The 26,580-nt window shown below is 33.5% G+C and overlaps 1 protein-coding gene across 1 annotated transcript in view; it reads left to right on the top strand.

Moving 5' to 3' along the window:
- Positions 1-26,580, top strand: part of LOC118204240 (rho GTPase-activating protein 100F-like) — a 264,758-nt gene that overhangs the window by 165,303 nt on the left and 72,875 nt on the right. The window contains exons 6-7 of the mRNA XM_085808929.1: positions 899-1,185; positions 18,879-19,267. Of these exons, the coding sequence (XP_085665055.1) occupies positions 899-1,185; positions 18,879-19,267 (676 nt within the window). The remainder of the gene's footprint in view (positions 1-898; positions 1,186-18,878; positions 19,268-26,580) is intronic.

Genomic DNA, 26,580 nt, shown 5'->3' with positions numbered 1-26,580 from the left:
CCTGTCTGCATGTTATGAGACTTCCGAAAATGTGGTAGATTAAAATAAGAACTAAGGATACTTTCAACTTTGCTAAACCAGAATTAACAGAAATGCACTATGTTTGCTTGAATTTCGAATCCCCTTCGTAAAAAAACAAAATATGATTTAGAAGCAACGAGAGCAAATCAGATACCCTTCTCATTTTTATATTTCTCTGTTTTCTAATTGAAATGGTTTTGAAATACAAAATAGAGGATGTATAAACAGCAATCGTAAAACATTACTGTCTTTTCACGTCTTTATTTATGTTTATGTGCTAATGTTTTCTTGTATGTATGTATGTATATGGTAAATCAACGTAGGTGCATTGAGAAATACTCGGTCGAGAAGCAAAATGTTCAGGTAGACGTTAATGTAAATACATAAAGGAGTCCGTTATATAAAAATATGCATTTAACTAGGTATAAATGACGGAAAAGGATTATATGCATTAAAAATCGTTCCAATTAACATTTTGCATAGTTTGTGAAATTTTTTTACAGAAGAGGGTTTAAGAATATTAGTGGTTGAAGACGTGATGTTATGAAGATAGCTGTTGAACAGAGATGCGTGCCTAAACAATGTTTTGTGTCAACATTTTGAAATTATTTACTATGTATTTAGCATTAAACTAAGAAAAGCGTGTGGGCTTATGAAAATATAATTTTTGTGGTACATTTGTACAAGCCCGAAAACAAAAAGTTCTGCTCCATTAGCTTTAGTGAAATAAAAAAACTAATTAGAGATCTTTATTTCAACAACTACAAACCGAATTTGAAATAATTTGTTTTATTCACAATACGAAACTTTAGATGAAAGAAAATGTCTTGCAACATTTTGTTACACCAAAATACACCCTCCATTTTTTTCTTCCTAGGTTCACACATTCCATGCAGAGCCCACGGATCCACGTAGACTTTTCTTCCCTCCCCAACAGCAGCAAGTCCACCCCAGGAGTGAACGCAGTTTGCCAGAAAGATATCGATACCTGGATGATCCCACGCTTAGAACGCGTTCGACTAGGCTTCTAAGGACCGAAAGTGAGCAGAGAATTTCGACTCTGGGATCTGATGCATACGATCGTTATTACTCCCTTGGTAGACCTCTTCGAAGGTCTGGATCTGGACTTTCGGTCACAATGCAGCGGAGAGGGAGACCGAGAAGGTATTTAATTTCCTTATCAAAATTACTTAAGGTATAGTTACGCAATTAGATAGGTAATTTGCCTTTATTATAGTAGTTGAGGAATACCTGTTTTAGAAAGAATGCTTCCATAGAGAACTCTTAACAGAAATCAGAAATTGTCTCATATTAACCTTCAACACGAGGAAAACTCCGAAAACCTCCACACCCCATAAAATTAGCCATTTGACTGACTAGAATTGAATCCCAGACCAAAAGGCTAGTAAAGTTCAGTTCTTTTGTCCACTTATTAGTAATAGAACTAGGTATCAATTATATAGTTCAACAATATTGAAAATAGCCTTATTCTGTACGAGCGCATTTGTCAGCATGGGGAACCTTGTAACTAACAATTAAAGCCAGGTGTCGTAAATTTCAAAAATAAAAGCCCGTGCATGTTTATTCGAAATTTTCCAAAGTACGGAGTGTACATGCAGTATAACGTGTATATCAAAAACATATCCACATGTTTGATTGCATCGTGTGATGACAATATTATTGCAAAAAGAAGTGAGATAATGCCTTTGCGGACTCATATCTACATTTGGAAGAAAAGTGCCAATCAAAACCACATTAATGCTTCAAATTGCTTACCGTTTCGAAATACAAAAGTTAAAACTCCAACCTCACTACTACTTGCTGCTTCCTCTTCTTCTGCGCTGTCAGTCAGGACAGCGTTGATTGGCTAAGGGACAAGGGATGCTTGACATTTACCGATATTGCTGTATCAGTGCTACAGCAAGCCCTTTCAAGAAGTTTTCTTTTCTTCGTATTTCTTGTTTTAAACAGTTGCTTTCTCCTTTTTCCAATAATGCAGAATCAAAATCACATCTCTCCAATTTCATGGTTCATGCACATTTTGGTGTATAATCGCTCAGTCTGAAGCTGTGACGTGTTGCTGCATACAACGCTGCCTTGATTATTAATATACGGGTCACCTGTCATTGTCTCATAATGACAAGTGACTCTTATTTGATATAAAAAATAGTTTTAAGTTTAATATATCACTCATCATTCCCCTTTACAATATTCAGTAACACATCATATTTAAATTCCAACTTGCCGCCATAGTTTTAGCAATCAAATAATAGATCTGTACTTATCTACGTCTAAGCTAGCTATAACTACTGATGTATGTGGTTTCTTAAATCTAAACTCCTGTGAAATGTACAGCAACTGCAAGCTAGCTAGTAACCTAAACACACCAAATGAACTTTGAAAACCATTTTTCTTTTTTCCAAGTAATTTTCGAAATTGCCATAAGTTATAATTGTTTTAGCAATTTTGCTCCTACCCTTGACACGCTCGTCAAATACATTTACATTAGCTAAACGTTTTAAAATTATTTTTGCCTCAAGTCTCTTATCTTTGAGATATAAATATGGATTGAGCAGTATATAATATGGACTGCATGGGTTAGTTCCGCTAATTTATTGTAATGCTGCTATAATTTTATATTAGTTTATTTATTCATCCTAAAATATTAATTTAAATGTACAAAATAGAGAAAGTAAGATATTAGAAGAGATCAGAATTAATTAGTATCGGAAAAGCAACAGTGAATGTTTGAAAGAAACTCATTTCTGTTCTCGTCACATGTATAGTAAGACACGCATTGTTACAGAACAGCTAGTCTACTTTTTAATTTTATACTAATTTACCAAAAATTATTTTTTATTCATTCGTTTCTTTGATGCTAATATAAGATTTACCTCATTTGGATTTAGTGTAGCTCTTTGAATACCACAATTTGAATCTAATTTTACAATTTGATAACAAAAAGTTATTGCACTTGAATCTTTTGTGACCTAAAACATAATCCAAAATTTAAATCCAAAATTTTAAAATTTTATAGCTAACAGACTTATATAATATAGAAATATTAAATAATAAATATAAAAAATTAGAACCAAAGATTTAGGAAGAAATGCCCTCTCACTTCAAAATTTTAAACATTTGCTCCGGAAGTGCGTTCGTTGTCGAATCCAGGAAATGCAGTTGAACGTCGATAAGATGATACTGAAGTAACGAGGAAGGGAGTCGAATAATCAAAAATTTGAGTTAAGTAATAAGTAAGAATGTTGCTTGACGTGTATAGAGATGTACAGAGACCTAACCGGAACATAGTGGCTATTTCAACTTTCATTCTCGGTGCATAGTTATTTACGTAGTTATAAAAACTACAGATGACTAGCGAGTTTTTACTTTTAACCTGTAGTGTTTGTACTAGTAAAAAATACCAAGTTCAAGCTTTAAAATAAAACAAATCACTGTTATTAAGTTATAATTTTTTGAAACTTTACATAAATGTAAGTTAAAATCTATGGTACTCTTGCGTTTTGAATGGTCCGAACGAAATAAAACAAATCACTGTTATTAAGTTATAATTTTTTGACACGTTACATAAATGTAAGTTAAAATCTATGGTACTCTTGCGTTTTGAATGGTCCGAACAAAATAAAACATTTTTGCAATATACTTGTTGCTTTTCAGAAAGCTAGTAAATCAATCAGTTTGCCTTCGAATTATCTCACCAAAACTCTACAAACAGAAAACTAAATGCAATTAACCAAAGCTTTAGTCCAAAGGCAACTTCAGGATTGCTATCCAGCTGGAATGTGCAGCAAGTTACACAACTGTATCTGGGGATAAGCAATTGAAATGTAACTGGAATACGCAAAAGCGGCTGTGATAACTGATGGATATATTTACCAGCTTCTGCTTTTCAACTTTTTCACTTAACACTTAAGTACTAAAGGCCTTGTCTGCATCTCTTTAGAAACAGTTGCGCATAATAAAAATTTCTTTATTATATCATGGCATATTAAGGGATGACTTCGCTGCGTCATTTTATTGGAAAGTGGCTCGTATTCATGTTACACATGAGGAAAACCATGAAATTTTCATGCAGCTATACGTGTGACAGGAATCAAATCTTGGTGAAACTACCGGTGTTCATAGATCATGCTGAAGAAAGAGAATAGAAGAAAAGTAATAAACAAAATTAGTTAATTGAAATTTTATAAACACATTTAGCAAATGTAGGGATATGCATACGTTAATGATGAAAATTATTTCGATCCATAAATGTTGAAATCTGTTTTAAATTAAGAAATTAATCACTAAAATTTCGGCAGTGATATTATAATAAGATAAACAGAGGGAACGGTTCTGAAAAATTAATAATGGCATAAAATCATATGGATCAAATGATGAACTACAAAACATTAGTCGCCTTTTTCTCGGATAATGCATTTTAAGATATACCTCGGATAGTAGCCAATATTACAATAATGCTAGGTTCACATAATGTACATAAAGTAATAAAAATTGACAAATGATGTCCTGAATGATACCACCAACATAATATAAAATTTACTGTAAACTGGCAAGTTCATTTACCGTATACTTTCTCTCTCTGTACCTAGCGTGGATGCGAAAGGTTTTTATGTTTTAGTCTCATACTTAGCGAGACAACAGGTTATTATACTATATAGAATAGTGTAAAACTAGAAAAACAATAAAAATATTATATTTCTTTCAAACGCTGCATTAACTTTGAAATATGGATCCTTATTCGTGCATACCTGTTTATGAGTGCCGTAAAAGACGGCGCTGTGAGCTGCAGTATTTCACCGTCTTGCAGACTGTTCTTCCTTGACGGAAGTTAGGTTATTTTTAAAGCACATATTCCTTTTGTTATCGAAATTTTATTTTGTGTTTTTCGAAATTATAGTTATTGAATCAGCAAATACGGAAGCATTACTGCATAGAAGGTAATAAGAGTGTCATTCAAAATAAGCTTGATTCACAAATTTTGAAGTTTTGTAAAATAACGAAAATTCGACTTAAAAAAATAGTGATACTTATTTTCAAACTATTTCTTCTCTGGAAAACATTCAGTTCATGGAAATTTTTGAGTTACTGAATTTCTACCTCGCGTGCCTTTGTTTAAATCCTTAACCTGCAATGTATTTGGAAAGTCCATGTCATTCTACATTGTCTCTGTAGTATACGATGTAGGGAATGATTACAAGAAGCAAAGTATAAATCAGGTAATAAAATTCATCTATGTAGCATCATTTGAAGATCAATTTTGCAACCGTTTCTTGTAGGAGTGATATATCTTCTTTATAATGTAAATGACGAGACTGGATTTGTATTTTTGCTTGTGGAATAGGAATATGTAAAGAATAAAAGGGAAGATTGTCATCTTTGAAGTTAAGTTGCTAATACCTTCTTTTGTTTAGAGTTCAGGTTCGAATCCTATGTAAGACTTGGTTATTTTTTGCGTGTCCTTTTCCGTTCTGCAGGTATTATATTGTTCTACACCCTGTGGTGTACCCTAGGCAAAGCTTTCGATGATGAGACTGCTACAATACGGATAAGTTTTGTCATTCTTGACAAATACTTGAGGAGGAAGTCTAACAACTTGACAACCAAATTCTTCGGTTTGTATTAATAGTTACTGCTAATGTGCGATGAAAATGATGAATTCAATTTTAAATTATTTTTAAACGATTCATCAGGAAAACAATAATAAATCAAGAGAACATCAATTCATAGCCAAAAAATATGCAAGAGCACCTTATAATTTCTCAAGCGTTAAAGTAGGAACTTCTTGTGTAATTAATAATAAATTAAATTATACAATTACTCCCTGACTGTCAACAACAGTACCTTAGTAAGCTAAATTTAGGATGTGACTACAACAACTTATTCATATTTACAACTCACTTTCAGCTCGACGAAAGCTAGCTAACTTTCTAAAACTTAGAGAGCTCTGCCAAACTTTTCGGCAGTTCGAGCGGCTTCCTACTACAAGACGGCAGGATCGTGAAACGAATTCCATTGAGTTCCCATTTAAGATTACAAGTTAGTTTAAATTACGCCACTTGCTATTTGTGCAACTCTGTTATCCGAGCGAACAGTGAGACAAGGCATTCAGGACAGAAATTAACATAAAGCTAAGTGCTCGTAAAACTTGACGCACAGCCGGTATCGTGGTTAGTGATGCTAACGGCCGTTTCAATGGGCCCGGGCTCGAATCCAGGCAAAGGCATGGATGTTTGTAGTCATATAATGTCTGTACGGCAAAGGGACACTCAAAATACACAGTAAAATATAAAATACGAGAGGTTTGTGGTTATTGGAAGAGCGGTGGGAGACTCTCGGACCACCCTTGGCGTAGTCTTTCTCTAAATTGGGGCTATACCCTGTACGAACAATAGTGAATTTCTGGTGTCTCGCACACATCTATTTGTGCCCGTTAATAAAACTTAAATCATAAATGTTACAAACTTCAAAAATAATAAATCATTCAATATACTGAAAAAGATAAACTCGAAAAACTAAGTTTCATTTTACACGTGCGATATTTTTAATGACTTTAATTATTTACTTGGCTTAAGCTAGATGTTGTCTTTGAAAACGGGCCCCATGAACGATGAGGTTCTGGGTTTAGAGTCCTAGAAATGTAAGGATCAAAACATTATAGAGTACACTCGCTCTCTTTCTCGTTTCTTAAAATTATAAACTTCTATAATTAATTTTCTGAGTTTATATGTTTTTTTTTTTACCAACAGTGATTAATTTCGGATAAATGCAATTCTATAATACCCTTGTTTGCATCTTTATTAATTGCTACTACTTTTGGTTTTCCACTATCTTAATCCCATATGCTGTGCAACTCTTGGTGGGCTTTGGATTCTGCATGGAAGGGAATTTTACATTAAAAAATAATAGTAAAATATCGCTTCTTCATAAAAGTTCTTATCCATGAAAGTTGGAAAATGCAAGGCTTCCGGTAATACAAAAAGATGACAAGCTCCAAGCAGGGAGCCCAACAACGTAAGCCCTTTCTCCAGATCAATATCTTAATCCGCTCTATTTGCAGATTATTCCCCCAAATGCCTATCCAAGCGTTTTCGGAGTAACTCTGAGGTATTGGTTTCAGCAGCATCAAGAGGCTGCTAGCCATTCTGTTGACCAATTGCTCTCTAAGGGAAAATGCTTCCGTTAATTTTCAATGGCTAATCTTGCTTGAAAGCAAGCTTTAGAGAGAGAGAGGGAGTACTTGTGTGCAGAGATTTCTTATTCTGGTTTATTTTTTTAATCTAGAAAATTTCTATAAATATTTTCACAATTAAACAAATGATGAACGGCGTAATTAAGGTAAGAATAAGAATTGTTAGTAATAAATATTTTGAAATTGATTATTAATACAATGAAAACGAGCTTAGAAGTTAAACTTTTTTTTTCTAGACATTGCTAAGTCTGTGGAAACGCAGTGTATCACCAAATTGTAAAATATGGAAAATTTAATGTATTCGCTTGTAAGTTTCAGAAAATATCGTGAAGGGTAATTATAAACTAGCTATACCCAGTGTTAATTGATTAGCTGTAAAATGCAATGAGATTGTTGAGTTAAAAAAGCGTTTATGAGTTGAAACATAGTTATTTAATTTAGATTTGAAAAAAAACCATTTTGTCAACTAAGGTGTTAAGTTATTTTGCCTTCTATTACCTGATCTATGCGATGTATCTTTATATATGAAACTTTTTAACCAATTGAAATTAATTAATTTTATAGCTAATATTCATAAAATATTAGTTATAAAATGGCACACTTTTTTCTTAATTTTAACTTTCGCGTCTTATTTTCCCTAAGAATAATTTTTGCACATCTATTTTTAAAGATCCCTATTCCAGATATGAATTTTTGTGTATCGACGGTATTTCCTGCCAAAATTGGCTTAATATCCATTGGCAGAACGAGAAGAGCCATAAAATGTCGCGTAATTAAAGAGCGTAATAATTACAATCAGAAAAAAATTAATTTAAAAATTCGACATCACATCGTCTGTTTCCCTGCATGCAGCATTATAATTTTTTTTTTTTAATCTTCTTCCGTTGAGAAATTAGATTTCTTGTTTCGTATAGTCATTTCTACGTGTATAAAAGTCTTTCGGTTTTGGTTAATGATTCAAATTCTAAACCCTCTTTAGCCTTAGCTTTTACAAAAATCTTTTCCTAGCTACTTTTAGTTTGATTTTTTGTCAACAGGTGGCGCTTGTAGCTTAATTTTGCTAGTGTTTCGCTGGAACTATTATGAATTTCATGTCTTTGTTTATCACGTAAAGTACGTTCCTATGACATCCCTTTAACTTCTGCAGCTGAATAAGGAGGTTTCGTTTTGCTTTTAAAATTATCCTGCACATTTATGCACATTGTAAGCTTACCATGCATCTGGGATTAGCCCGACAGTCGTGGATTTTTAGCTCTGTCCGGGGCAATGTCCAGGATTGCAAAAACATCCGGAGTTTGAGGATTTTATGACTGGTGAGAATTTTTTAAATTTTAGACCTATATGTTCAATATCGCGTTTTTAAAAATTCTGTGACGGCAGTGCATCTCTCAGCCGACCTTGGAGCAACCCCTGACGTGGAGTTTGACGGGGATGTGTCTACAGTCTCGCAACAACGTTTTACTTAATCATTTGGCAACACATCAGGGGCAATGTGTTTATGTTATTTTCGTGAGTGAAGTACCTCGTCTACACGCTTATGGTCATTTTATCGCTACACATTTTTTGTGCCATCGTGTAGCAACGGGCAAAAGAAAATGTGCGTTTAATGTTAACCTGCAACAGAAATACAATTTTTGAAATTGTGTAATGACAGTAACAATGAGCCTTTTTACATTAAGTAGTGGAGAATTTTCTGTTACACATAAAAGAAAGGATGATATTGAAGACCATATGAAAAGTGCTAAACATAGGAGTACTATTAATGTTACTGTTTCATCAAACATAAGAGTTTTTTTAAAGCCAAAAATGGAAATAACAATAACAGTGATCTGGAGTGTGCTGCTAAAGAAGCTATATTTTCATATCACACTGCTAGACACGAACTCAGTTTGAAAATAACAGACTGTACATCTAAACTAGTTAAAACATTGTATGAGTCAAACTTTTCATCTGCTAGAACTAAAACCGAGGCAAATATTGTTAACATCATTTCGGCATTTAAATTTGATAATGTGTTGCCTTCTTTGGAAAACATATAACAGTAACGATGGGTAGCTCAAACGGAAATTAAGTAAAACTTGTTCCGATTGTTGCATGACATTTCAATCTGCTGGAGGGAATTCAGGTTTCTATATTATTAAAATCTGTGCGCATCTGTCTGTCTGTTTGTTTGCAACATCACTTCCTCCGGAACGGCCGGGAGTTGAGTTTCGAGAGAGGTACCCCCGGATTTCAAAAATTAGTGGGAAACCATTTCGACCATTCTCATCTTCGTACGATTTTAATCAGCCCTGATATTAATTAAAATCTCTGAAAACGCTAATTTTCCCACCCTGCACGTTGCTTTTTTCGCGGAACTTTATTGTTGTTCGATGTGCTTCACCGAAGCGCATAAGAGGTGGAATTTAAAAATTGCCATCCACCTTTTCTAAACAGAGGTAGAGCAAAATTTTTTAAAGGAAGAGAACTAATAAATTTTGCTTTGGTCGCAACTCGCGCATCTGGTGGGTGTGCCCCGTAGCTAAATATTTAAATTTCGATGAAGTGTCAGGAGAAACTGCTCAGATTTTTGACTTAGTATCCTTTGCAGTGTGTGAAAAAATGCAAATTTGAAGAAAGTTGTTTTGTTATACTGATGATAACACTAACGGTAATTTTGGAGGCGTGAAGAGAAAGCGGAATGAAATGTGTTCAAAGAAAGGTTCAAAGTGATTTAGATAGACCTATTTTAGGAATTGGTTTTTCAGCCCAAATTTTACACAATTCAGTACAAACAGCATGTGTTTCTCCACCTCTGGACATAGATGTTATTGTTAAAAAAATTATAAATATTTTCAGGTATATACGGTAAGAGTAACGAAATTTAGAGTTATGTGAATTTGCGGAAACAGATAAGAAAAAACCTATTATCTCATAGCGTGATAAGACTCCTTGATTTGTTTAACGGCAATAGAAGAATGTGTTTCCATTATTGATGGCCTTAAGTCATACTTATCTTGTGACAAATGTGCAAAGTTATTATTTAATTCTTTTGAAAATCTAGAAAGTGAACTGTTTTTGAAATTTTTGTAGTACTCTGCAGTTATTTAATAATTTAGTTCTGAAACTGGAAGCGAATTCTAACACAGCAACAGAAGCATTTCCGACATAGTCTAAATTTGTCGATTTCAGGAAAGAAAAGATTTTATAAAGAAATTTTTCCGAAAAGAAGAACTAAACCGTCTTCTGCCAAAGAAATGCTATGCACTCTAAAAGAAAATAGTGATATTCAGGAACAAAAATTCTTCTCAAGGGAAGACATTTTTTATAATTCCAGTATCCGATATTTGGAGTTGTTGAGAACCAGTTTTAAAAGAGTTCGTAAATTTCAGTGGATAAATTCACGAACTGAAATTGCTTGGTCTTATTTAGAAGAGAATTCACACACTGTTAATTAAGTTATGAAAATTTTCATAAATACTGATGACGTATGTAATGACAGTACAGTGCTGAACCCCGTAATTCAAAATTAAATGGCAGCTAGAGGTTCCGTTTCTGAAAAAGTGCCAGGCACTATTGAAGAGAAGTGGGAAGCAATTTTTAAGGTGCTTCAAAAGACTGATAGTTTATGTTGCCATATTTCTAAAATTGTGTAATGTCTAGTGAAAAATAAAACTGAATAAATTACGTTTAATATTTCTGTACACTGTTTAGACTTTTAAGTAATTATTCTGGTTTGGACCAAAAAAAATATGGGAAACCTAGCACATGGAACTCTTGTTATTAATATCTTTAACAATTGTTCTCCGGCGTGTTTTCCTTAATATTTGAATATGAATAAATACATTCTAAAACGTAGATATAAATTAGATTGAACTAATAAACGTTTACGTTAGCCTTTGTATTAATCTTTTTATTGGCTCAGTATTCTCGTCCTTATAAATTTGCTCAAATAAGAAAATGTAGTGTAAAAGTGCAAACTAATAATTGATTATTTCTTGTAGTTCAGACATAGTAAGGATTACCCAAAAGCTTTGAATAAGAAAATAGCCAGTGTTTCATTCTAATATAATCAGGAAAAATTTTTAATCCAAAAATCCTCGACTGCAATTTTTTTTTTTTTTTTTCAAAAAAAGGGGAGGGTATACGATTTACGTAATTATCGCAGGAAACTCAAGATGAAATCCATGTTTTCAGAACTAAAGTTTTAGAGATATTAGGTACTTTTTGGAGCAGGAGAATTGAAAAATTAGCAATCGCCTTTGCCGGGAATCGAACCACGGACCTCTGGAATATCGGATCAGTTTGCTGACCACTACACTGCAAAGGCACGCTAGGAAATAACCTTATAAAGTGAGACTTATAAATGCAACTGCTGTGTATGAAGCTGTCCTTTTGCCTCTTAATTTGCTTCTCATACATGAATTTGAAGTATGAAAATATCGAGTGATTTAAAAATTAAATTTCCAGTAAGAAATTTAAAATTGTGATTAATAATTTTTTCTGAAATTTCTTACTGTGGCATGATATTTTTCAAAGATTACTTATGATACTGTTAATATCCAAGTCCTCCTTCCATGAAACTTCATCCAGAGAACTCAGTATTAAGAAACATCTGAGTATCAAAATTTTTACACGATGAAATTTACAGTATTTATATGAGACTTAGCACTGACTTCATAGAAAAGCTAGATTTGAAAATAAACATACTTAAATCGTCAACAGAAATTCCTCCTAATGCTATGCATACGTTTCTTGGTACATTCACACAGCCTTTGAATGCCTTTGTGGTGTTAGGATGCGGTTCAGAATTTTTGAAATGGTGCATTTCAAAGTTTGATTTCACTTTAAGGAACATAAGGTGAATCTCAAGAGCTGAATTTGTGAGTAAGGGGAATGTTTAGGAGTCGTAATTTTTATTTTTGAAATAAAAGTCTTCATTGAAAATGCGCAATGCCTTCGCTGGGACTCGAAGCCTAGACATCTCGAATACGAGTCGAGTATTCTTCCAATTACACCACGAAGGCATGCGGAAAGAAGAGACAAAATACCTTATATACTCCCCCTTTTAAAGGGCGACTGGGAATTAGGTGACCCAGTCACCAAATCCTGATGATTACGAATTATCGCTCACCCCATTTTAGTTCGGGAGCCACTGTAGAGTCACTAGGTTATTTTAAAGCAGAAGACATGAAAAATGTGTAATGCCCTCGCCGGGGATCGAACCCTGAACCTCTCGAATACGCGATGAGTGGGCTTCCAACTACGCGACGAAGACATGCGGAAAGGAGGGAAAAAAATACTTTATAGATTTATTCCTTAAATAAAAAATATCACTTAGTGTCATATCTACAAGCAAACTACAGTTCAGTTTCTTATGGTGCAACTAAAAGCAAGTACGGTTTTCAAAGTACGACACTGCCAAACTTAAGTACATATTTCTACCATAAATTCAAATGTAACATATGTAAACAAATACGTAAATTATATTTTCCACAACTAGTAGCTTTTCCATGAAAAATAAAATTTTACGTAAAAATATTAGCGATATTTTACTAAAATCATGCATTTATTAAAATGAAGAATAATTAACACACTCCAAAAATGCTAATAATGTAATGAGAGTTTTAAGTGGTTATTTCCAGTAATTTGAAATAGGTATTTTAGTGCAATAGTTACAGAGTTAGAAGACTTATTGAATAAATATTATACTGAAATCAGTCGTCTGATTACCTACCACTGTAATTAAGATTTTTAATAAACAGAATAAAACAGCTTCAACATACGTTTGTTATTTTAATAATTGTTGTTTTAAAAGAGCATCAACTTATAATAGCATTTTGTTTATTAGAGACAAAAATAAATAACACAAACTAATTAAAGAAAGTATTAGTAACAGCCCTGTGGCGAGTTTCACTTTTTTGGAAGTTAGATATAAAGTCATTATTAAGCATAAGTGCAGTTTGTTTGTAAAGCAGAAACCAAGAACCCGAAAGAAAGTCATACGAAAGAGCAAAAAAAAGTACTTCCAAATTCTTTTCACTTTATTTAAGAATGCGTCCCAAGTTCCCTAATTCTCTAAAGAGAGTTTTTATTAAAGTTTCCCGCTACCCGGGAATTCAAGCTGGCGGATGTATTCCATCGGATTAGAACGTCAAGCGGATTCTGGCACTGCGCCAAGAACACGCGTTAAATTCCTATTGATTTTTTGGCATAGATGAAGAAAGAGGAATGTGATGAATCTTCGTTTTTAATGTATTCCAATTTTCGTCTTTTTGAAAAGAAAGCAATAAAACGTCAGTTTTTTATGCATAGGAAATTATTTTCCGGTTTCTTGGGGAAAAAAGTTGCACCGAAATAGAATCGGGAACACCGAACGGTCGGAGGGAAATACCAATTGATTCTAAATCATTGTTTCGATCAATAGGCTTTTCGGTAACACCTTAATAGTTAAAATGAGAACAAATTGTTGAGGTCATGTTGCGGTAAATATTTTATACTTAATAATGAAAAGTAATACCATTTTGATATTTGGTAGTTTTGAATTTCCTTCTCAACTTCTGTTAATTGTTAATCACGGAATATTGCAGAAGCGAAGAGCTTACAACTTTAATCTGTCCTTAATTTCTTTCTCTACAAAACCTTCACTTCCTTATTGTATTGTTCTTCCAATGAGCTTTTGGTTCTTTATGAATTTTATTAATTGAAAAAGGTTTAATTGTGAAGCAGTTTTGTAAAAATATGTGACACGCTGTAATCTAAGGCTAAAAAAAAACCTGATTAATGAGTCTACTGTATGCTTTCTGAATACATGACTTTCTTGAGTTTTTCAAAAATAAAAAAACACTAATGTGTGTGTACATAGTAAAAGTCAAGTTAGTTGACATTTACAACATGCTCTCCACTCATCTAAAGCCCAATAATTAAATTAATTTAAGAATATCTGCACGGTATCCCAACACCCGAAAGGTAACTTGTAAAAGGCCGAAACTAAACTCACGACCGAATTTTAAAACCAGGCTTCATTGGAATCCTTCAAATTTGTTATTAATTTTTGCTTACCCCTCTTTAGCATGGTGATAGCTGAGCCGGCTCCCATAAATTTGGGACTGAATTCGAATGCAGGAACCTATGGATGCTTGTAAATAAGCACTACCTTTGTGCCACGGAGGCACGTAGAATAATAACTAGCTTAAAGCCTTCTCGAGGGGTTCGTGAGAGGAGAAGAGGAATAAAAGACCCTTCAATCCATCTCCTTAGGTGTTCTCCATTAAATTGGGATGGAGCTGGGTATCTCACACTGCCATCCATGAACTGTCTAAAGCACTTACCTACGACAGACGCAATACCATCCATCTTAGCCAGGATGAATACATTCACATTTAGAAGATTAGTCATAACAACAGAAGGCCCACTAACGGTCGAGTGATAAGAAGGCTGAACGCTGCTAGTTCTATCCGGATTCAAATTCGCGAGCACTCATTCGATTAAAATTCGTGTCTAGATGCATGAGAATTTTCGTTATTTTTTATGTCTGTCTAACATGAATGCGAGCTGTTTCTCTTAAAAGATCTTCCAAGAAGGCATCGCATCCCTAAGGCAGCTAACTTTGAGTGCTTTGCCCTAATCTGAATATTCCCAACGTAGAACGACAACAATTTCCGCTTAAAGTAAAAAAAAAAATTAAAATATATTATCTTGTTAGTTGAGCTGCAAGAAAATTTGTGGAAAGAACTGTTCTCTCACTTAATGCTAATTCTTGCTGACCTCTCATCATTCATATAGCAGTCTTAGAATTTTTTTTTCGTTTAAAACTTTTCAGCACCTGTGCTTAGACTGCAACTGAAATTGTTAAATCAAGTACTGCAGTGATTTCAGGACGTAAATAGAAAAAAGAATCATGACTAACACATAAATAAAGATATATTTCGGAATTTTTGACAATGCAAAAAGTAATGTCTTTCAGCAGGTATAACTTTAAATTTGCACATAATAATTTCTTGAATATCATTAATGCCCCATTTAAATCCATTTCCAATTCTAATCTCTAAACTTCAACAGACTGTTGAAACGGAATGCAAACTTTTAATACACTTATAAACCTGAACAGCGATTCATTGTTCTAAGGTTCACGATTAAAGTCCTATGTACTGATAATTCTGTAACTTACAAAAAGCAAAGGGAAATCCCCGTTTTGAAAGAGAAGGGGAACTCTCACCTAATGCTGTCACGTGAATGAATGAATACTTGTGCGGTGTTGTCATTCGGCAACGTGAAACTCTTAGAGCTTGTCACAAATATGGTACATAATGAATTAAATATGTATTTTGTTGCAGTGAGATTTGAGGAATGTAATATTTATCAACTGAGAATCCAAGCCTTGCTTTAGCATCCAAGAATAATAAAATTTTTCTTTGTCTGTATATTATAAATGTAGATATATATTTGTGAGTGTGTGTATATGTATATACATATATGTAAGGTATAGATAATAATCACAAGATAATAATTAAATTAAAACTAGATTATAAAAAGGGGGCAACATTCCATCAGGAAATATACTCAAAATATAAAGCAGAAACAATTCAATAAAATTAATAAAACATCATAAATTGATATGAAATATAAAACCGTTGAAAATTAATTGGTCGAGTTCCTTGGTCCTTGGTCGTTTCATAAAACTAAAAGTTTTATAAGGGCTGTCTTTAAAGACAATTCTAATTAGTAAGCCATTCCTTGCTCAACAAGATTTTTACCGGGTAAAAAATTGCAATATTTAGTCAAGCACTTATTTAGTTTTGTGCTTTTGGTATATGCAATCAATTCCTTCCGTGTTCTTATCTTACTTATAATATAAATAGGTATTATAAATAACGAATTATTACAAATTTTAAACAAAAGGAAATCCCTTTTTGCCGTTCTTATGTTCGGTGTTAACTAAGTTTTCTAACGAAACTTTTCTGACCGCAGATGTCTACACATGAGCCCGCTATGCTACCATATATGTACCATTTTCATTTATAAAATCTGTTGCAGATGACAAACAACAACCATAACTTAGAATTTAATTCGCAAAATGCTAATCTTTCTGCAAAAATGATATCTTCACCTAAGATTGAGATCTGCTTACATTTCTATTTTCCTGTATTTAAAATGAACTTTAACCAAGTTTTGCATTCAAAGTGCTTAGAAAACCAAAGTGAGAGGCAGATCTCAGTGTTTTCATATTTTTGAGCAAGACTTATAATGATGTAACTATTTTCATTTTTACAGCAAAATTTAATACAAAATAATGGCTAAATTTTGTAAATTTTATTTAAAATCCCGATTTGAAGGAGAATTAATAGCAGGAAACTGTCTAATTCGAATGCGAATTAATGAGTTTCAATTTTGAAACATAAAGTAAAATACTGTTTCCATACTATATAATACAGACTTGCCGAGAGTAAATATATCTTCAGTACTTTGCTTTTATGTGTTTATAAAGCTGTAAGTGAACAGCATTGAAAGCGATTGCGGTAGCGCGTGATAGAGAGAATTAACACACAATGAGTAAAATCCAGTAAAGTCAAAATTGTTTCATTGGATTGTCTTGTCAGCTGCTACGAATCAGATGATAGTTGGTCCCTCATTTGAAAGTTTGAGAATTTATGCAACTCTTTGTCAGACAATTCTTAATTAAACAGGAGAGAAACTCCTCATATCCTATTACTTTACATATTAAACAGCGTTTTCTCCCAAAGGTAAATTAAGTCAGCTCTATTAGCCGGCAGCATTGTTAATGGCGTTAGTTATTTACGTGCTGTAAACTTCAGTTAATTGTTTGTATCTGGGCTTTCGGTGTCTTGATTTCGCAAAAGCAGAAGAGAAATGTTGTTCTCTTCAGATAACCTGCGCATGACTCCCGCACGAAAGGATTTAATAATGAAACTTTAAAATTAAAAGAGAATGTTTCTTGCTTTGCAATTATGGCTGAATTTGGTGAGCTAATTTTCGCATTTACACGCAATCCTTGTTTAAATAATTTTGTTTAGAGTTTGGTAAGGGACTGCTTAAAATAGAACATGGGCTGCTTGAAAAGGTGCTATATGATTTATTCTCTTAAATAGTAATTTCAGACAGGAACTCAGAATTACGATGTTTCTCAAAATAAGATAGGGAGTTTATGAAAACCGTTTCAACACTGTAATTCATAAGATTTCATACGAATAAAATCTAGCATTTAAAATAATTCTAGTAGAGTAAAAAGCTCTAATTAGCGAAATGCCGTAATTGGAAGAGAAACACGTCAGTACAGAATTTTAAATTATAAAAAAGCAACCACAGACTGGCGAAATTTTGAAATAAAATTCTACCAATTTCGAAAATAAGCAGGTGTAGGTCTTTCTACTACAAAATGAAAAAGTTTTGCTAAGGTGGGAGGATCAAATTTATCTTTAAAATGAAATTGATAGGTAAAGCACTTTTTTCAAAAAAATTAAAATGTATCTATCTCTGATAGACTTCAAAATCGATAGACTTCCTTCAAAATTTACTCCAGTCTCAGATACATTTTGGGAAAGGGGACATAGTTTGAAGTCAGTAAAAATATTCATAATGCTTTAATTGCTAAACATAAAATGCAATAACTTTCACGCGAAAAATTCATGGTTGATTGTTAAAAGCAAGATATGCGAGTGTTATATCCTTAGAAGAGATGCGGTCATATAAGATTTTCTAAGGAAAAAATGGTTCATATACACGTTGCGCATTGGGAAAACAGGAAAACGTAACGTAGTCAGGTCACCTGCCGGAAATGGAACTACTAGTATGTAATGCTGTTATCTACTCCGCATCTGGCGACCTCCAAAATACACAGAGATACTACTGACAAATAAAGGATTGGAAACAATTTTAATAAAAGCTCATCAGCTGCCGAGCGGTCAAGCCGCTGAGCAGTGGTACTTCGACATGGATTCGATTCCAAGCTAACGAGCTGCCTGCATGGGCATTTTTGAGGTTTCCTTCATGTGTTAAGTGGATACCAGCCTATTTTCCTAGAATGTTCTCTACGAAACCATCCCTTCCCTTAGCTTTTGCGTTCCTTGCCATAATCAAATCAATAAACCCAAAACAAATTTAATAAAGATTAATAAGATACGCGAGAGATCAATACTCCGCAAAAAGAACAGTCATCAATTTAGTAGGAAATTTTAGAATTTGTTCTGTGAATCTCGAAGAAAGTCGACAGCAAGCATACAAAGGTTACTTAAGTTTAAAAAATTCACTGTTGCATATCTTGGCAATATACGCCCATAACGGTGTAGAACCTTTTGTTTTCAGATCATTAAAGCATAATGAATATTTTGATAATTAAAATAAAATTTTGATTTTGAAGATTTCTGTTTATCGATCTTCACCTGGGGAACTTTGAAACTTTAAGTACGTGTCTAGAGTAAATACAGTAAATATAAGTTAAACACATTTAAGCTAGATTCCCTTCAAAGTATAATGAGAAATGTGCTGTGATATACAAAACAGCTTAGAAACAAATGGTGGATTCTCTTGTTCCAAATTTGTAACATCTTAAGTTATAATATATGGAATGATTACGAGAGTTTTCATCTGTTAATAACTTGTGATTTGAATAAATAAATGTCATTAGAAGTAACACAGACGAACATTTCAGGGCCACTGACGAGATAACACAGCCACTGCAGCCTCAGTCTGTCGCTACTTTGACCAATAGACGTCGCCCTAACATAGAAGGCAGCGCTTCTGACACTGAGGCAAATGACAGCACGAAGAACACTCTGGCGCAAAGACAACGTGGTGCATCAAGACCCTCTTTTCCGCCACCAAGGGCTTACGGTGGAACTCAAGCTGCTCGCAGTAACTCGCTTCCGAGAGTTCGGATGTCTGAAATGGATTTTCGTAGATTCCAGCAGATAACACAACAGCAGCAACAGCCACAGTCGGCAACAGTCAGGTTGTTACCTTATGATTCACAGTCGGACAGCGATGGAGCACTTTCAGCCCCAGAACTTCCTGCAACTCGAAGTGGCAGAAGAGACAGAGGTAAGAACAAGCTGAAATTTTATTTCATAACTGTGCTCTTTCGTTTAATTTCTCGCAAAGCGTTGTTTCCAAAAGCTTGTTATGTCATTTTTAATGCCGGATTGCACTGCAGACAACTAATAAAACTATACAAAAGTATACAAAAACATATTTACCGAAAAAAGAGGGTACATACTGCCAGCAACTTATGAATGCAATAGATCATGCAGTGCCAAAAATTATATATATGGTTGAGACATTCTTATTAGACACTAACGCAGTGTTATTTTAAGCGTCAATGAATTTCAAAAGAAATGCATTAGTCTCCTTAATTAAATATATAGTCTAACCTTCCGTTAACAAGCACTCCATAGCATCAAGGCCTTTGACATTATCAAATGATATTCGTTAAATAGGAATCTGGCCTCCTTCTTCGATTTTCCTGGCATTTATGTATTGTCTGTTAATGGAGATTAACTCTTACAGAGGTGTGTCTATTAACAGAGGTCTGACTGTATATTGAAATGTGTTTTATACATGTAATAAAATTATTCTTTAAGGTTTAATGAAGAAATCGTGTAAATTCATCTCTGTATTTTTTGTTTGCGTTTGTTTTGCTTGTAAGAGTTATAGAGTCTTCCGAGAACGAAATGAACATTAAAACCACGTTTCAACAAAATTTATCTAAAATTTAAAGCTATCAAGTAAGAATAAAATGAAGATATCAAACAGAATCGAGTAATAAAAGCATGGCACTATTTTTGTGTGTATATACGCTAATTAACGTATAAAAATGAGTAATAATCAATAAACCTGAAAGTTAATTTAACTGTTAAGGTTATAAGGTATTTCTCCCACTTTCGTACTGCCTTCGTGGTGTAACCGTAGCACGCTGGGCCGGTATTCCAAAGGTCCGTGGTTCGATTCCCGGCGAAGGCGGTTGCTAAATTTTTCATCTTTTCTGCTTCCAATTAACCTAATAACTCTACAAGGTTGTTGTTTAGAATCAACCAGGATAGTCAATTTTTGATGAGTTATTTGCGAGACGAAATCCAGCATTATTATAGGCATTACGTGGCTTCAGCTTCTTTTATGATTATAAAGCGCCAAAATTGAAAATCAAACATTGGCTTGAGGCCGAGATTAAAATTTCGATTGATTCTTTTTTTCCCTTCCCCACCCTAAGAATCAAGGATAATCTCTTAAGCAAATCAAGTTCAAGAAATAAAATATCAGTAAGATACTAATTTCATAATCAACAATATATTTCCCTTCTAGCTCAAAATTTCTTTCCATCAGTGTCAATGGTTTTCTATGCCATCCTTAAAGAAATTTCCCGGTTTGTTGGAGAAAAATCTTGAAGGTCGTTTCAGGTACGTCACGTGAACTGTATTCTTATCCATTAATAAAATTTTCTATGCTGTGAATCACCTGTAGCTAAATGGTTCAAAAAAGGGGAATATTTTTCACATGAATGGCGAAAATGCGTACAAGTTCTCTTTGATAAACCTTACGTTCATGTGGGACCAATCTGCCTAGCTGAGATACAATTCTAAGTTTCTTCAAATAGCCATGGACAGTTTTGAAAACAAAATGCTATCTGCCTCTACAGAACCATCGATGACATTTGCGAGTATTCAAAACACCTTTATCATAAATAACCTCTAGATCACATTTATTACAGAACTTTCAGTACTATTGTCTAGCTTATTCTCGTAAAGCATGATGTATCTGATGTGGGCTTCTGTAACTGCAATTTTCATGAGGAGTTATTAATAACGGAAATTAGTATTTATATACCCGAAAGCCAGAATTTATCTGAGTGAAGCTGACTTTGCTCTGCGGTGTTTCTGCATCCGTAAAAATCAATTATTTAAACGGGTTAGCACATGTTTTAACTAGTTCTGTATAAAAAACGGCGTTACCTATGGGATGACCTAACAGATTAATAAATTGTTTAAACTACACGAAACTATTATTTTGGTGTACAACTTATTAACCATAAAGGAAACATATTAATGGATCAATTTTTTCCTCATTGATTACATTCATAATTTACTGCCAATAAAACAAAATTCGCATTTTTCTTTCCATGTCAAAGAATCCTAGGAGATTCATTTGTCCCAATGTCAGAATTATGGAAGAAAAATTATAATATCTTGATTCTTTAGAAATAAAATATTTTAATGTTTCTCTCTGTATTCAAATTGCTTATCCTATACATTACAGTCTAGTTTAATAAGGATGTCATCATAATCCTTTATCATCAGCAGCACTTTTCACAACTGGCCGTAATTCTTCCGGAGAACTTGGAAAATCGTACCCGGAAATTATATTTCCCTAATAGTAAAATGACTTATTGAAAGAGGAAATTCCATTACGCCAGTTATAAACCGGTCTATTCATTCAAAACATTTCTGTATTTTGACACCAATGAGTGATTGTGTTCAATAAAATTTGAATATGTCATCTAAAGTATCTTTAAAAATAACGATAAAAAAAGTAGAGTAATGTTATTTAACGGCTTTTTCCAATACACAAGTTCTTTAACAGATCTGCTGAAGGAAACTGGAGCTATCGGCTGAAAATAAAGATATCAAATTGATTAATACTTTTATACAATCAACATGTGAATGAAGTGTTCTTGCCTTCAATTATTTGATATTAATTATTATTTGATGACCGGCATATCCATCTCTTTCATCATACAATACTCAAATCCTTGCTTTCAACCACATATCAGTTTTATCTTATAACGAAAGGTTTGCCTCAAGCCAGTGTTGAAGAAAACTTGTTATTCATGCTCGGGATGGTGATTCAGATGCAGATGACTTAGCTTTAATCAGGTGAACATAATGAATTCAAGATTAACTAATTAGTTTTCACTTTTGTGGGCAGACGTTAGAGCTCCTTACAAAAGCTTCGGTTCTGTGTGGACAACTAATTCGTCAATGAATTTTTTTCTCTTAACGTTTGTTAGATGGCTATCACTAATTAACATTGAAAATAAGAGTGCCAAACTTATTTATTGAAAAAGGTAAGAAAAATGTGATTACTCTCATTTAGGCCAAGACTGACATTGACATGAAAACCATATATTTAAATGTGCAAAGAATAAACTGAGAAAGTGTAGCTTATAACGTATTTTCTTCCTCTATACCATTTACCTTCGTGGTACAATTGGAAGCAACTCCGACTGGCAATCGGGAGGTTCAGAGTTCGAATCCCAGCGACGTCAGAACTTATTTCTCCAGTTTCCTGAAATCAAAAATATTTAAATTTTTTTTACAATTGGCGTCCGAACTAAAACGTAATGGAAGAAAATTCGTCACCACCAGAATTTGGCGAGTGGTTCCCTTCCTTCCCAGTCGGTCTTTAAGAGGGGGAGTATGTAACGTATTTTCTCCCTCCTTACCGCGTGCCCTCATAGCGCAATTGTAAAGCACTTCTGCTAACATCGGAAGATCACGGCGCGGGCAATGCACATTTTTTACTTCTGTTGCTTCGACAAACCTGTTTCAGAATAGAAATATTTAAAATATTTATTAAACTAAGGTCATAAACTGGTGAAATGCATAGTCACTATTTTCAGAATATTTGCAGTTCCTGAAATTTTCAAAACTATTAGGTAGTCTTCTCTATATTCTTAGCATATCTTCGGTATTCCATTTTGCATTTAATAACTAAATTACAATAAATCATGATATTATGATCAAATAAGCAGGGCCTGATTAGGACAGTCTGAGGCTTTAGGGGCATACAGTTCTTTCAATAATACACAGTGCTTACATTCCTTGATTTCATGACAGAAAATATAGGGTTATGAGGAGTTACAGGATTACTTGGACGATTCTTTTAAACCTGGAGCGCAAGGTCTTTGCAGACCTAAGACCCTGCAAGTAAGCAGGTAAAAAAATATTGCGTGCATATACGTATATACTTAAAAAATAGATTCATAGCACATGTAGTGTACATTTAGAAAACCGCTTTTTCAATTTCAAAAATGAAATGCCCTAAAATATTCGTTGAAAATAATCTATACATTATAATTATGTTATAAAGTCTAAAAGAATTACTTTTAATGCAAATAACTTTAACGACTAAAGGTCCGTAAAATGCGTGAATCAACTGTTTTACTTCATACTTGCATAATGGATGTTATGAATCCATGTTTATGAAATAAATCATATTCACAGAATGTTGTAACATACTTAAAATCTAAACTTATACAGTATGGTTTAATCGAAAGACTAAGTATGTAATCTATAAGGAAGGCTAAAAATCATCTGCCATTCGTCGTTGAGCACGTCCTAATGCAACAAGGGATATATTTTCTCGGCATTTACGCACGATATTTGCTCACCAACTATCTGAAAAGTGAGGTTTGTATGTTACATAGAGCCGACGGACTAACTATGACACTAAACATGATAAAAAGAAGTAGAGAAAGCAGGAAAATAGGTTGCAGTTCGATAAAGCAATTGTTGAACTCCGCTTGCATTACAGAATCTGCAAACATAAATGCCACTATTCGTAAACATAATTCTCAGCGTATTTTTTTATTGACAGAAAATTATAAAATTTGGAAAGTTATTGCACCAAAAGTAAGATGCAGATAGACAAATGACAAAAGATGAATAGTCTAATGCGTATTACATTTATCTTTTGAAAAAAGGTGCATATAACGATTTCTTACTCAAATACGGGCCAGAAAATTACTAGATTATTTTACTCGTGAAACGTTTAGAAACGATATTATGCAAGAAAATCGAGAGTTTGAATTGGAAAAGAATTTATAACTGCAGTAAGAGCACTGATTATCCGGCAGCTAATAACCCACAACTCTAGTTACTCAGACTGGTTTTCCTTCTATTCGAAGTAACTTCTTGTTAATGTATTCGCGGGTTTTTAAGTTATTTCCTTGAATTAAATATAATAATGTATTTCAGCATATATTTTTAAAAACTATTAAATTAATTTTTATGAATCAGTAGGATATGCAGCTTGACCAAAATGTTTGGCAATTTGTAAAATACAAACATTTATGAAAAAGAAATTACGCATTGTAAATAGAACTGCTTTTTTTAATCTGCTATGTGAGTCATAGATTAAAGATAGAAGTCCTCCTTTTATAAAAATAAATTAAACAAACGAGATGACGTTAAGTCCATTTCCTCTCTATGTTTGCAATGCAAGTGCACTCAGGAATTTGTCTCACAATATAGCAGCGCAGATGAAGTCATTTTGCATATGAAGCATATGAAATTTATATATATATTTTGCATATGAAATTTATATATATATAATATATTTTGCATATGAAATTCATTGCAATATGAAGCGTTTTTGTAAGCAGGAATTTTCTCACAATTACAGTCATCGGTTTCAGTTAGCTCTTTTAGTTATTTTGTTGAGTCACTTGGGATTTTACATGCTGGAGACGTTAAAAATATGCAATGCCCTGGCTGGGATTCAAATTCCGAACCGCCCGAATACGCGTCGAATGTGCTTCTAGTTACACCAGGTAGACATGCGGAAAGTAGGAAGAAAATGTCTTATAATTTTATGTAAATATAAATACAATCTTCGCTTAGTTTCAGCAGAGTCAAAAGTACGAAAAAATTGTATTCAATTGTAGGGCCAAAGTAATAGAATTCCATTGTTTGTTATTACGTAACTATTATTATTATAAATGAGCCTGTATTCACCGTTTGTTGTTTAAAGTAAAAGTTGAAATTAAACACATAAAACGCTACATTAAATTGTATTTTTTAAAAATTCTTCTAAGAGGAGTGCTCCTTCCTCATCACGCCCTAGTAAACAATAGGGACACCAAAAAGGATCGCCACAAAAGCTGCGTCGTCGCTCGGACGGTCCTGCGAGATGCACAAAAAGTATCTTCGTTAAAAGTATTTGCCATTGCTATGCAGTCAACTCGCTATTAACCGGGCTAATACTGGAGTGGACTAATACCACGATTAACTCGGAATCACATTTAATGTGAGCGCAACTTAAAAGGACGCAAGATCCTATCTTATAATTAAGAGAAAGCTACCATTAAGGATTTATCTGTATTTTCGATCAGTTTTATCTGGAATGTAAATTCATTTGGTTGCGTAAATTAAATGAGCATTCAAATAAAATTACAATAATAGCAATAAAGAACGTACTGTAAATGACGGAAGAGAATGACATCATTAGAAATGAAAAGCTGAAATATAAATGACCACCCTGTGATGTATTTTTTATCACCGTTTCTCTTTCATGCACTCTTTTTTTATTTTCTGCAACAATTTTGTTTTAGCTGATGGTTTGTGACAGTAATTTTTACATATGCTCCAATAAACAACCTTAAATGTTTCTTAGTCACGGGCTGGTTAACTCTCAGTGCTTTTAATAAACTCCGGTTAATCGAGAATTGACTATAATTCTAATTAGTGCGGAATATTTAAGCTAATTTATTTAACTCTATTGTGCATGAGATTTTTCCGTAAGTGGTGTCGCTTTACACTAAGTAATGTTAATCACTAAATAATGTAATAAATATCGCTTTACACCAAGTAATGTTTCATAAATTCATCATTTAAGAAACCTTCTTCTCTACTTTATCTAACGATGCATTTAAAAAAGATTTTGATGCACATAAATGCAAAACATTTGTTCTGAAGCACATTTCTTAAAGTAAATGTTTCTATAGAAAGATCTTTATTTTACAATGAATTTTAATCCTACATTATAAACAAATTTTGTTCAAAACTTAGGTGTTATGCTGTAGAGTTCTACTGATTTACTTTTGTGTGAAAACTGGAATAGTTGTAACTGCACAGGAGAAGGGTTAAAAGTACCCTTTATTAACTCTTTAAAATTTACAATGCGTCAACGCGAAGCTAACAAAGTATGCCTTTTCTAGGGAGGTAACTGAAATAAGATAACGAAACTTAAAATTTGAAGATATGTACAAGTAACAGAACTACGCTACAGGAATCAGCTAAATCCCGTTTCTTAAATCCCCGTCGAAAACTAGAGGCAGCAAGTAAATGTAATTAAGTCACGCGAACCAGCGATAACTCTGGGAGCGAACGCTTAAACAGCAGAGGTGACGGCAGTAGCCTAACTCTTCCTCTTTCCTACTGAAACTCGGTTTTTAAACTCTTCTTCACCGTAGAATTTGCATTCCTCGACGCGCGCTACAAAATTTAAATATTCTGGCACTGACAATTAGGGTAATGAAGGCTTAATGAAAAGAAAATATACGATGGTGTGCTTATTTAAAATCAGGCATTATTGTGTTAATGCTTTATATTAATTTCTAATTAAATCTTTATAAACATTAA

Source organism: Stegodyphus dumicola, chromosome X2 (genome assembly GCF_044657685.1).
Source record: "Stegodyphus dumicola isolate Sdum_Otavi_A_Nest chromosome X2, ASM4465768v1".
In the NCBI taxonomy this organism is placed as follows: domain Eukaryota; kingdom Metazoa; phylum Arthropoda; class Arachnida; order Araneae; family Eresidae; genus Stegodyphus; species Stegodyphus dumicola.
The sequence above is the reverse complement of the archived record's forward strand: the minus strand, read 5'-3'. Positions and strand labels throughout refer to the sequence as shown.